The 13,494-nt window shown below is 31.2% G+C and overlaps 1 protein-coding gene across 2 annotated transcripts in view; it reads left to right on the top strand.

Annotated features, from left to right (window-relative positions):
* Positions 1-13,494, top strand: part of LOC127710511 (autism susceptibility gene 2 protein-like) — a 148,140-nt gene that overhangs the window by 37,555 nt on the left and 97,091 nt on the right. For both annotated transcript variants that reach the window (XM_052216435.1, XM_052216434.1), the window contains exon 2: positions 5,881-5,976. In XM_052216435.1, coding sequence (XP_052072395.1) covers positions 5,881-5,976 — 96 coding nt within the window. The remainder of the gene's footprint in view (positions 1-5,880; positions 5,977-13,494) is intronic.

Genomic DNA, 13,494 nt, shown 5'->3' with positions numbered 1-13,494 from the left:
TGGCTGCTTGCTGAGTGTTTACAATTTTGGTGTAGCAGAAACTGTATATATCTGTTGATATTCCATGGTTTGCACGTCTAAGGAACATTCCCAAGAACTTAAACAAATTGATAATTAAAGAACTCTCAAAGTGTTGATAAATATTGTTTTATGTTTAGGGCCCTTACGGAGCTTCATATATGATTAATGCATAGACTTTTTACAAGTATCACCCGAAACATTGGCTTGGTCCAATCATCGGTTGTCACTATCAGAGTTTTTCATTAAAATCTCATTTGGTCAAAGAAAAGACTGCACTGTGATTGGATAAACCCCGTCATTTGGTCTATTGTGGAGAGTTGTCTCATTTGCAATCTTACCACATCTTCTTTTTATATGCACTGCGATTGAATAATTCCCATCCAAGAAGTTTCAATAAAAGCTATAGGATGAGATTCTTTTATATCAAAGTGCATCAAAAATTTTGATGAAAGTTTCCTTTGGTATGTACAAATGTATGTCCCTATTAAAAAAATCCATCAAAAACTTTGACCAAGAAAACTTTGATAGTGACAACGGCCTTAACATATAATGACCTCCACTGACAAGGTTCCAAAAATACTCAATCTAGCTACAGAAATTTTTGCCAAGTTACTCCTCCTCTTAGGTGTTATACAAAAAAGCCCCTGTCATCGTCAGTTAAGTTCACCTCCTCTGAAATGTTAGGAAATTAAAAGTACTAAAAAAATCTTAAATCAGATGGTGAAATTATATAAGTAAGATATGAAAATTCATGCTGTACAGGTGTAGGTGTGTAACATTAATATATATATGTTTGTAAATGTCAGAATATTACTTAATTTCTCTGTTTGACATGATGTTCAGGCTGATGGAATAATCGTGCTTACAAAACCTGCACAAGTTTTATTTAAGATTAAAAATGGGTTCGTATTTATGGTTTGAACATGAAAATCCATTTAAATGTCATTTCTCATCACATAAGAATTTTGACAACAATTGTGCATTCAAGGCTTAATTTAACATAAAAAATACTAAAAACACAATTAAAGATTTGAATTAATTACAAATTTGTCATCATATTATTCTTCTATTAAACAGAATTATTTTTGTCTCATTTAATTTTGCTTTTAATTATTGTTCTCCACTTTTTATATCGTTTTGATTTTCCTGCTCATAATTCAAATGGTGTTTACATAATTTTAACAGATTTTTAAATCAATAAAACGCTCGTAAAATATAAAGAACTCAGGTGTTTCAACTTGAATAGCGCTACAACCCCTTTAAATAATTCTCACACATGACAGGTAAACAGAGGTTATCATGTAATTGATAAAAGACTATAAAATGTAAACAAGCTTAGGGTAAATAAAATAGAAGTCTTGTGTAGGTGTTGATAATTTGTGTACATTCTGGAAAAAATCGTTTGTAAACAATATATCAATTAAATATAAACTAATGATAAAAAACAGTTAGTTTGTTTTTTGTATTTTTTGGCACAACCAAACATCACTGATAGTCATATTGTTTAAACATTTTTTTAAAAGGATTTACAAGATTAATAGGCGGATTATATTATAAAAGTATTTAATTTCATACATGAATTCAATGCTTGTGAAAACTGATTTCTGAAAAGATGTGAAGGATCTGATATTCTTTAATCATTTTAACAAGGCTTGAAATCAATACACTGGATGAGTATTCATTTTATATGAGGCTAAATAGCTTTATAAAACTGTTGTTTTCAAATCTACTTTTAAGTTAAAGTTTTTCAACAATCTTGGCTCTAAAACATTTACATATGCTAATCCATCTGCAGTGTTACAGCAGTAAATTGGCAACCTCATTAATTAATTGTATAAACCTTAATATATCAGAAGGTAGATAAGCTAGATATGTTTACATTTTGTATATACTGTTACATGTAGATAGATAATAATCTAAAGTGTTCCATCTGGCATTAACCAGTCAGTTGGCTTGACCTAATTTTCATGGTTCAATGACTTTTAAAGTTAGTTTTAAGTTTGCATACTCATTTATGTCAACTACATTTGTGTACAACCAGTGTACAAGTCCATTCCAACCTCAGTCACCAGTAACCTTGACCTCATTTTTATGGTTCAATGATCAACTTAAATCTTTTGTACTTTACATGTAGTTCAATTACTCACAACGTGCACCTGACCTTACACCTCATTTTCATGGTTCAGTGGTTTCATTTAAAGTTAAGCTTTTGTGCTTTAATGAGTTTTTCAATTACAATATGCTCTTTGTAAAATAATTGTAAGGTTAATGTGTTTCTGACACTCGACCCTTGCATCATTTTTCTTGTTCCATTATCAAAGTTAAGAATGCATGATAAGGCCTGAGTTTCCATGTTACTTTTAGTTAAGTTAAGTCAATTTTTTGTGTAATCAAATTAGGGTGTAATGTCTTGATGGATTATGCTGACCTTAACCTCAATTTCATGGTTCATTGATCAACGTTTTCATGACACATGCACTAAGACTTTTTTCTCAAAGACTTAATGGAATATTATTCAGATAAAACCATTTAAGGAGTTGAAGCAGATGAGATATTTTGTCTTAGTTAAGAATCTTGTACAAACAATAGAAGATTTATAGGGTTACTACTATAAAAGAATTACAGTGTAATTTTTATTTTTTCATCAATTTTTTAAAAGATAAATATATAAAAAAGAAATTTTCAAGTGCATGTTGCATCAACTTCATTTGAAAGAAAAAAGTTTCAATCATATTTGGCCTATTAGATAGTTGAATAGTTGCTTGTTACCATAAATCATGTCACTTTGTTAGGTTCCACAGGATATCGCTTTCAGTGGTGTAATAATTGCAATTTCATCCGTAAATTGAATTTGCATTGCGCAACAGATATCCATATCTAGTTATGATAATTACAAGACTGTTAGTGTTACGATAAACCCGTAAACTTATCCTATGCACACCATATAAATCAGTCCATGAACTAAAAAAAAAAAGGATCCCAAAAGGTTTTTGAAACAGAAAGTAGAACAGAATGTTGTCAGATCTTTGTAAGGGTATAATAGCATTGGACGAATATGATCTATATTTTTAATCAGATTGTGATAGCTCAAAACATTTTGCGATGATTTAGAGCTATAATAACCGACCATGATATAAACACTTATGACTATGTTGAGAAAAAATTTGTTCTGCTCAGGTGTTCTAGATTTTTGTTTTTGTTTTTAGGTTCTTTAGTCTCATTGAAAAATTTACACCCCACAAGTTTTATAAAAACTCAGACAAGATTATGAAATACAACATAACTTAAGGGGGATGTTAATTTCCAGAATCTAATGGAATAATGTTGTACAATTTTCTTTCCTTTTCTTTTTTATGAGTCTTGAATTTTAAGCTTTGATATTTCTAAAATAGGAGGCAGATGAATTATTGTTTATTTTCTTGTCTGCCTTCTGTCTAATCTCAATTTTAGAGAAGGAGTCTCGCCTTCTGTCTATTTCACTTTCAGAGATGGAGCCTCAACTTAAACCACAGGACATAAAACACACCTATGTTTTATACATTATAGTGTAGTATATTATGTTTAATAAAGTGTCACCGATACCCTTTGTATTGAAATATTTTTACAAGCGAAGATTAAGATCACTTTCCACACACAAAGCTTTCAACTTTATTGAATTTAAAATGACGGATAGTGTTCCCACTGTATATACAAGGTTTTTTTGATGATTTGTGCTAACAACGAATTTAAGCCAGAGTATATTGGGAAATTGGATTTAAAATGTCAGACATCGGCTGAGAGAAAATAAATTATTTTGTTTTTAGATGAATGATTGTCTGTTGTTTCAAACATGATGTGTATTCAAAGGAGATAAAATCGGTAAAGCAAGCTGGAACATTATTATAATTGACGAAAAGATTGATTTCATATTGTGAAAATTTATTTTCAAGTGGTGTCTAAGTGTTTGTATATAGATCACCTCCTACATGTAGATTAAAGGAATGTTTAACTCTATAGAATTAATAAGCTTTCTTTGATAATAGAAAATTTAGATTAGAGTTGCTCATTATTTTTTGGCATTTGTGATTGATAAACAATCTCAGTGTAGTGTTTTATGAACTATAATGTTTGTCCTTTTTTTTTCGTTTCTTTTGGCTATGTGTTATGTTGTCTGTCATTTTCTACTGATTGTTTTTGATTGCCTACTGGTATATTCCTTTTTAATTTTTTTTTTAATGCTTGGTTGATTGGTGTTTAATGCCACTTTCAGCACGTGTGTGCTATTTGCTATTTCATGGCGGTCAGTTTTGATTGGTGGAGGAAGTCAGAGTACCTAGAGAGAACAACTGACCTTCCATAGAAAAACTGACAATCATAAGTCAATTAAGATTGGAGTCTAATGCATCTACCAAGTGCCAGATTCGAAATCACACCTCAGTTAGACATGCTAGTAATACAGTAGTTTTATTACTTAGACAATTTGACCACCACCACCACCGAGGCCCCTAATAATTGGTTGTGGTTGTGGTTGTTGTTTTAAAGCATAGGCTGGGAACTTTAAATTTGGAAATTTTCGCCATGGGCCATGTTTTTATTATTTTAAATGGTCCATTGACCTTGAAACTTTTGCAAACTAGTTTATAGTTTATGTGGAAATAAGAGAAACCATTTTGTCAATAATATTTTGTATCCAGTTGTATAAACATTGGCACATTTCATTTCCCTAGATATTATTTGACCCCAATTTCATGGTCCATTGAATATTTGGCTCCACCCCCTTAGTCAATAGTCTATTGACTTTTTTGTTATTGCATAGTTGACATTTTAAAGTTAAATTATTATGCTAAGATATAAATTTGTTTTTATACCTATATACGATTTCTAGCACATTTGAAGTTCTAATAATATAAAAATAAGGAGATGTGGTTTGATTACCAATGAGACAACTATCTACCAAAGTTCAAATGAAGTGGATGTAAGCAATTGTAGGCAACTGTACGGCCTTCAACAATGAGAAAAACTCATACTGTATAGTCAGCTATAATACAGCCCTGACACTTCTTTTTGTCATTAGTTTCTCTTAGTTGTAATGTATGTTGGATGTCAATCCTTTCATTTCTCCAAGTCTACACAGAGGAGACAGTCTGCATACAGCCATTAACATTTGCATAAAAATACAAATTACACACAAGGGACACATATCTTTGTGTCAAAAGTTTGTTACTAGATATATCAGTTTATGAATGAAAGAATACATATGGTCACTAAACTGGACTATTAGGAAGTAATAATACACTGAGGGCACTTTTGTTGTAAGATGTACATGAAAGGGTATGAATGTCTGTGATGTGTAACTGAACTTTTAGATGTGTCAAACATATTGCTTCAGCTCACATCATCAGATCAGAGTGATGGAAACTTTTAGCGATTCTTCTTCTAAAGGTTTCCAAAACTGTTATTGTCAGTAAAATAATTGAATTAGTTTTGTAAATCTGATGATAAAGAGTAACTTAAATATTGTATACATGTAGTTTTCTAAATGTTTTCGAAAATATGAAAAAAAGGGATTAAGTGGAGTAAAATGTTAATGTTCACATCTGATGTCGAGCCCTTTAATAGGATACTATACGGTATGGGTTTTGCTCATTGTTGATGGCCATACAGTGATTTATAGTTCCTTGATTTAACCTGGTCATTTTGTCTCTGGGGTAGATTGTTGTCTCATTGGGAATCATACAACATCTTATTATTTTTATAACAAGTATTTTCTTGATAAAGTAAAATACAATGTAGCACATAGATGATTAATGCACCAACCTAACAATTTACAACACTGCCTCCCAACACACATTAATAAATTTGTATTTTTTGTCTTTACAGAACTGTATAAAGGCTTCCACAAAACAGAATGAAAAAACAGAAACAAATGTTCATAAAGATAAACACAAGTCTTCCATTAAGAAAAAAGTCAAAAAGGTAAGTCTGTGTTATCTCTTTGTTTTGTAAACTATCAATAGTCAGAACCAGATTGCTGTGAAAATTTGATTGCACTGGTAGACTCTATCAACACACTGAAGATATTTCCACTGAAATGAAGAAAAAAATCAACGTTGAATAATGGCTCCCATGTTTCAAGTGAGGTAACATATTTGATTTTTTTTTAATATAAGGCAGACTAAATGCTTTGAAATTTTATTACAGTACATTAATATAGATACAACATATTGTAAAGCTTGAGAAAACTAATTACAACCCCGAGTCAAGAGATGTATATATGGCGCTGATTGTTCCAATTTAGATGTTCAAATAGAAAGACAATTTTCTTCAAGCATCCTATTGCTTGAATGGGTCCATGTCTGGAATACAGATAGATCTATTATAAATTACATAAAATTTAATGATAGCAGGATGATTTGGATTGGAGACGATCTATTTTATCATCCACAGATCAATCGGTCATAATATACAGTGTAACCTGTCAATACTAAAGCTAATGGAGGGTTTGTTTGAAGTACACAGGTGTTTTGTTCATATGGATTATTTTTCTGTTGCCAAAAAAGGGGGAGGGGGTGATGTCAGTTTTTAGGGGCAATCAAAAACTGAAGACCTAAGAAAAACAACCCCATGATAATGGTCAAAAGAAAAAAAGATTAACAGATGCTCAACAGACGATGAAACACTTAACACATAAATCTAAACATTGAATAACAAGAGCCATATTTCCCATTTTTCTAAACTTAAGAAAGTTCAATATTTAACATGCAACCTTTTGCCAGTTAAATATTGGATTTAAGCAAGCATATTAGTAAGATTAACAATTTAGCTATAATAAGTTGAGAAATATTGTAACTTGTGAGAAAAGAGATGGAGAATTAAATGTTTCTCATATAAACAGGCTTAAAGTTGAACTTGTGCAAAGTGCCAATGAATTTTTCACACTAAAGACTGTTTTTGTTTAAACCAAACCCAAAATTTTAAATAACGATGATACATGTAATTGTATAATACATAAAATAATAGCAAGTATCTCAGGCAGGTACTATAATGAAGCTCTTTATTGGATTAGATACATTTTGTATTTATACAGCTTAAAGGATGATTCATAAATAACAGTTGTAAGAAGAAAGTCCCCATTAGCTGAGTTCATAGGTGAAATTTGTTAATTATTTGCTTGGATTGCTTTATAGTAACTTAAAGCATTATGTCAGCAATTTGATGACATTTTTTTAAGGCAAAAATTTTACATCAAATTTCACAACAGTTTGAATAAAAATTGTCAAAAGTTAATTTAACACTATGACCGTCCATTATTTATCAGTGAAAGATATAAATAACCCAGATATGATATATGTGAATATGGGTAATAAGTTATCTAAGTAAAATGGTTAAACAGACTTTCGTTGATTGTTTCTGTCTGAAAGGAATGATAAATTTTTTTTTGCATAAATTTTTAAAAAATCTGTCTAAAAACCTGAAGCAAATATTTTTTTCATATCTTTCTGAAAAAGAGCGACCCCTTGGGCAGAATTGACTGTGAGATATTATGACAACTAATTTACAGTGACAGTGCTGTGATGTATACATGTGTCAAATCAGAGAAAAAAATTATCATTGTTGCAAATAAAATTGTTTTTTGGTCTTTTATAACAGGGGGTCCCATTACATTATGTTTTGATAACAAAATTTAACACTCATTTATCAGTAAAAACCATCTTGTTGATATTAGATTCCATAAAATACCTAAACCTCTTGACACCTGTGTAAAAAATCTACACTCATTTATCATAAAAGCCGTAAGGTAATAAGAATGTAAATTATTCAGGTGTAATAGACTGCTGGATTTTACAGGTATGAAAGAGATGTTTTGTCGATTATTGAATAGTTTTCATCATATTTTGATTAATGATTGATTGTTGGAATTTAGGGCCACTGCAGCAAAAAAAGAGCTATATTGAGTAGTGGCATTGCTGCAGTGTAGCATTGTAAGCATGTGCTTAAAAATAATTTAAGCAATTTTTTTTTCAATAAGAATTTGACGGTAATTGTTCAGGTTGTGCTTATATAATTTATTTTGCAGTGGCATAGTCACTGTTTATGCCACTGATGAGGCTATGAAATTGACATTGTAATTCGTGAAAAATAAAAATGAACAAGAAATGGTAACGGAATTGGATTGGCTTCTAAAAAGGGATTTTTTCACTGCCACAGGAAATATAAAGAATTTTTACGGACGGGGGTCTTTTCGTGCTAGGAGCAATGGCTGTTGCATTCAACATCCCAAAACCATGTTTGTTGTCTTGCATGGAAATTATATCATTTATAAACCTAAAAGATACAGAAATCTGTGGTAGCAAATTAGATTTAGTTAACAAGCTGTAATGCTAATGTATGACTTCAGCTAAATGTTATGTTACAAGAAATAATTGCTGTTATTAAAATATTTAACCCGATCTGCTGAGTTTTAAGATTGCAGACAAAATAATCACGCAAACTTGTATTTTGTACAAAAAATCGAGAATGAAGAAAAAGTTAATTTTAGAAATAGAACAGTCAGTGTCTTTGTTCTAAATATGCATTCCAGTTTTTTGCTTTTCTATCTGGTAGCAGAAGGTAAAGTTTTAATTGCAGCCAGGAAATAAAGGTGTGCCACTGACATTCTTGTATGTACAGTATGTGGGGTCAGACAGAAATAAAAAGCATATTGACCATCATAAATAAGGTAAACTAGACAGGTGATTGATTTATTATATGGTTAGAATATATATTGTATTTGTCATACATTTACAACTGAGAATGAAATAAAAGATGATTGCTTGATTGATTGATCATTTCTTGGTAAACCTCCAGTGAAATAAAAGTTGAGGTTTGTATTTCTTTCTGGTGTTTATTTATTTGGGCCCAGCTTATTAACAAACACCAGAGGGTGTGTCATAATGTTTGTACAACTACCTAGGTCAAAGTTCAAGGTCAAAAACCTTGGTTTCAGTTGACAACCCACAGGGGGGCCCACAGAGATGGCTCCCATCTCAATGATGTCTAGTTTGTATTGTTTTGAATATACATATGAGATTGTCCTTCAAAGATTATATGAACAAAAGTAATTTGACCAAAATTTAAAATAAAAGTTGAATCACTACATCAGTGATAATTAGATAAAGATACACTCTGATGAGCTTCTTCTAGCTTTTAAAGATAGATTATATATATATATATATGATATCAGTGATCTGTGATAATCCCCATAACACAAAATAATATATATAGATAAGATATATCTTCACCAAATTTAATGCAGTGGGTCCTTATAAGTGAATGACCTCTAATTTATATCATCCTTTCAAACATTTGCCATTAGATGTTAAGTAACCAACAATTAATCGATCTGATTTATATGATAACATTATTAAGGTCATGGTAAAAATTACCAGAAATAAGTCGGATTTTTTTTTTGTAAGGGGTTGGAAATTTGGCTGATTTCTTGTAAACAGTAAAATAGCAAAAATATTCCATCACATACATTTCATTTCTCATAAACATCAGTATTTGAGGAGCAAGAAAAATATGAAATCAGAATCTTGCAAACAGGTTTGGCCCTAATAAAATCATGAAATTTAATCTCCTTGAAAGTAAGTCACCTTCTGCACTGGAATCGGATTTGCTTGGTTGTACTTGTCCTATGAGAGACTTATGCAATAAACTATTATTACTCTTGTATTGCAAGGGAGGTTGTTGCACTATAAATCCTATATTTGTCTGCTGTGGATTGTGGTTATTGATCATATAATCTTGTGATGATTTATACTCACCTGCTATTAAAGGTGCAAACAGAATGCATATTATAATGACTAGGTACAAACCAAATATTATATTAATAATGTAGAGAGTGCAGGATAACCACAAATAAAGACATTTTGTGATTATTCATTTGTCACCTGACGTGTGATGCAACGGACAGGTGGACATGTAATACACCTGTATCTAAATATATCAAACTTTATGTTACCTGGTGAAGATGTTATGATAGGATCATTAAACAAATCTGCCTTGTAGACACTTATTAAGATTTGAAAGTTTAAGGTGTTTGATGTCTAACATTACATGTTATTAATATTATATCAAAGTCTTCACAATAAACTTTTGCAGTTACAAATGTGACGCTTATATTTTTTAATCATCAGATGAAGCCTTTTTGTGTGATGTGGTGTTAACTAAACACCTGAATCAATCAATATATTGGCTTGCAGTAGAAATTCGTACAGACCCAATTGATAATTTTACAATCCTGGGTTAGTCACTGGCCAAGTGTGAAGATTGATTGGGTTAGTAATTGTGAGGCACTGTGTTTGTTTTTGTTAGTTAGTAGTTAGCAGCTCTAGACTTTATGGTCAGGGTTAAAGTATAGCAGACTTTATGGTCAGGGTCAATATTTTTGTCCAGTAGTTCTTAATTTGGTCATCTGATGTCCAACACAGCTTTTCATGGTCAATTAGAACTCTGCAGTTTTTGTCATGGTTTAAGATTATTTCGTTCAGTGCTGATCATGGTCAATTGATGTTGGCAGTTCTTGGTCAGTTGCAATCCCGTGGTACTAATTGTCTTGGCCAGCTGAGTACTTTCATTGGTAATTTTGATGTCCAGTTAGTTCTTACTGTGGTCAGTTGTCTTTTGATTTATATGTTGTTACAAGAACTGGTACTTGTTCTTATCTAAGTTTTGCCAACAGGTGTAACTATTAGTACTAAATCAGTAGTATTTATCTTTAATAACTCAAATAATTCAGGACAGTCTAGCAAACTTTAGCCTTTCAATATCGGTTGAATTTAAGGACCGACATTATTCAGGTTATTCGTAGGTTTGTTTCTTTAAATTACAACAACTATGATGTTCTATAAATTCTGATGATTTTAAGATTTAGTGAAATTGATTTTCTATTTATCAGACTGTCCACACACTTTAATCTGATAACCATACCTGATAACATACACCTGTAAGGCTTAGTCAGAGTTTGTAAAAAATAATCTTATTACTTGCTCATAATGTGTACATCTGTCTAAATAAGATAGGCCAAGCACAATGTATTATTCAGACAGATTTGTAATTTAATTACTAACCAGATTTATAATGTTTTGTTCATCGGTTTATTCTGGGTTTTAAGCTATTGCTATTTGAAATTGCTTTACTGATATTTGTAATTATTATTAAAAAGTGATGTGCATTTAATTGGTTAGATATAAATTGTTGACTTACAATTAGTCCACTGAGCAACCAAGAGGCCTCATGTGCAAGTGTTGTATTTTTATGTCCCCGATGTAGGTGACGGGGGCATTAAGTGTTACCCTTGACCGTCCGTCCGTCCCATTTTCGTTTGTTTGAAGCTTGAGCGGGGGCATTCGTGTCCTCGGACATATTCTTCTTTTATTTTTTCAAGTAATTAAGTAATGTAAAAGGGAATTACTTAGATATTGATATTAATTGGATTCACAATAATTATGATTCTCCAGTTTGAAAGTTTAAATTTGTTGATATTTATGTAAGGAGGCGGTCCTATGAATTTTTAACCAGAACAAATTATTAAGATATGAGTGTCATCTGATATTTGTCAAATTTCTTTTGATCAAATTAGAATTTGGATTGTATTATATTTCATGATTATGAAAAACTGGATATGTGTGATTTATACTTCAATCTAAGACAGCATGCTATTCTACTATGCAATTAAGACTCCTGAACTTTGACCTTCATTGATTGCTACATGTATCTTTATTCTATCAACAGAGGGCTTTCAAAGGGTCCTGGGTTTTCAAATGATATTTGTATTCCTATATCTTAAATTTCATGAATGATACTTGAAGATAATTGTCATATTTTCTCTCTCTCAAAAGTGGCTCATTGGGGTCTAAGCGTGACGCGGGATTGCCGATTTTTTGCAAGCGTGACACGTGAAAGTCAAATTATTGTGCCGTGAAAACGGGAAATGAAGTATAGCGGGACACGGGAAATTACAAAAAAATGAGAATTGCTTACGTACATAGTGTAAGCGGGATGCGGGAATCTGACAAAACAGTAAGCGGGATCCGGGATCAGAACCCCCCAATGAGACCCCCTCAAAAATTTGCATGTTTTCTTGAAATTTTAAAAATGTACAAATAAGGAATATCAAAGTCGTCATGTCACCAAGGTTATGATGAGGAAGAAGTTAAAACACATGTCATTTTCTCCTTCAGAAATGGTGAAATTCTTTAATTGAGGAAAAAATTGCAAAACAAACCATTAATCTGTTGATATAATTTGAATGACTACCATATGTTACAAGAGGTTCAAGGCAATGATTTTGTTTATATTTAATTACTGTAAACCTTCAACACCTCGAGTGCTACTATTAGTATTACATACTTTTTTGTGCAAAAAATGTACATGTTTTCAGGTCATGCATATTTTCAAAGTCAGTCTATTTATTTATGCATGTTGTAAATGTTGGGAGTATTTTCTTTGAAAAAATGTAAAAGGATGTTATTAGTTGTAACAGTAAGTGTTATTTGTATTTAATGCAAGCTTGAATCACATGCATGGTTTGAAATCACATGACTTTAGTCACATGATCAAGAATCACATGTGGGAATTTAATTGTTGAGTCCTACAAATACAGTGATACAAGGTTTTATTAGTGCGTTGTAGGAACAAGCATAAAAGCTTTACTGCGAGTTTAGCAAATGTTCATAGCCTTTGTTATTTGAGAAATTATTTATCAAGCCAATTTTGAAGGGAAAAAAAAATTGGCAAAAAGACCTCTTTTTTTGGCCCCTTCGATTCAAACATCATAAAGTGTTATAAAACTATCAAATATCATTCTTCAGATGTTTAAAATACAATATTGAGTCTAATGGATATTAGTAATATTTCCTCTCAAACATTTGCTTTGGGCCTTTAAATATTAGATGTTGCTTAAATTTGAAATTATCCCCATCAAGTAATTAAGTGCCTTTTACTGAAATGGTTATGAAGGTTTTTTTTAAATATATTAATGTGAAGTCAAATTTCTTTTGGGTAAGCTGGCCTTTTCTTATATCTTAATTTTACCAAAAAATTTTATTTATTATAAGTCAAATAATTTAATGTTGACATGTAAATATTATGACAATATCTCAAATGACATTTTGCTTCTAAAAGGATAAATTTCAATTGTTAAAATTTAAGGTTCTTGGTTTTGAAGAGATTATTGTGAGATTGTAGTGGTTATTTTTTTATTAGTGCCATTGATAAAAAACTAATAGGTGGTACAAATTTGTCCTTTAGTATCATTGAATTAGGGGCAGAAGGATTTCCTAACATCCGGATTAGGCCTACTTTATTTTTTCTGGAATTCAGGATTCAGCATTTATTTTTTTGCCAATTTTGGGATGAAGCCGCGTCCTACCCCTCTCATGAATATGATTTAAAAAAAAATGATATGGAGGAATAAAAGAAAAAATAAATTTAATGATCGGAAAGGCAGTG

Source organism: Mytilus californianus, unplaced genomic scaffold (assembly GCF_021869535.1).
Source record: "Mytilus californianus isolate M0D057914Y unplaced genomic scaffold, xbMytCali1.0.p SCAF_8, whole genome shotgun sequence".
NCBI classification, from domain to species: Eukaryota; Metazoa; Mollusca; class Bivalvia; order Mytilida; family Mytilidae; genus Mytilus; species Mytilus californianus.
This window is presented reverse-complemented; position numbering and strand designations above follow the sequence as displayed.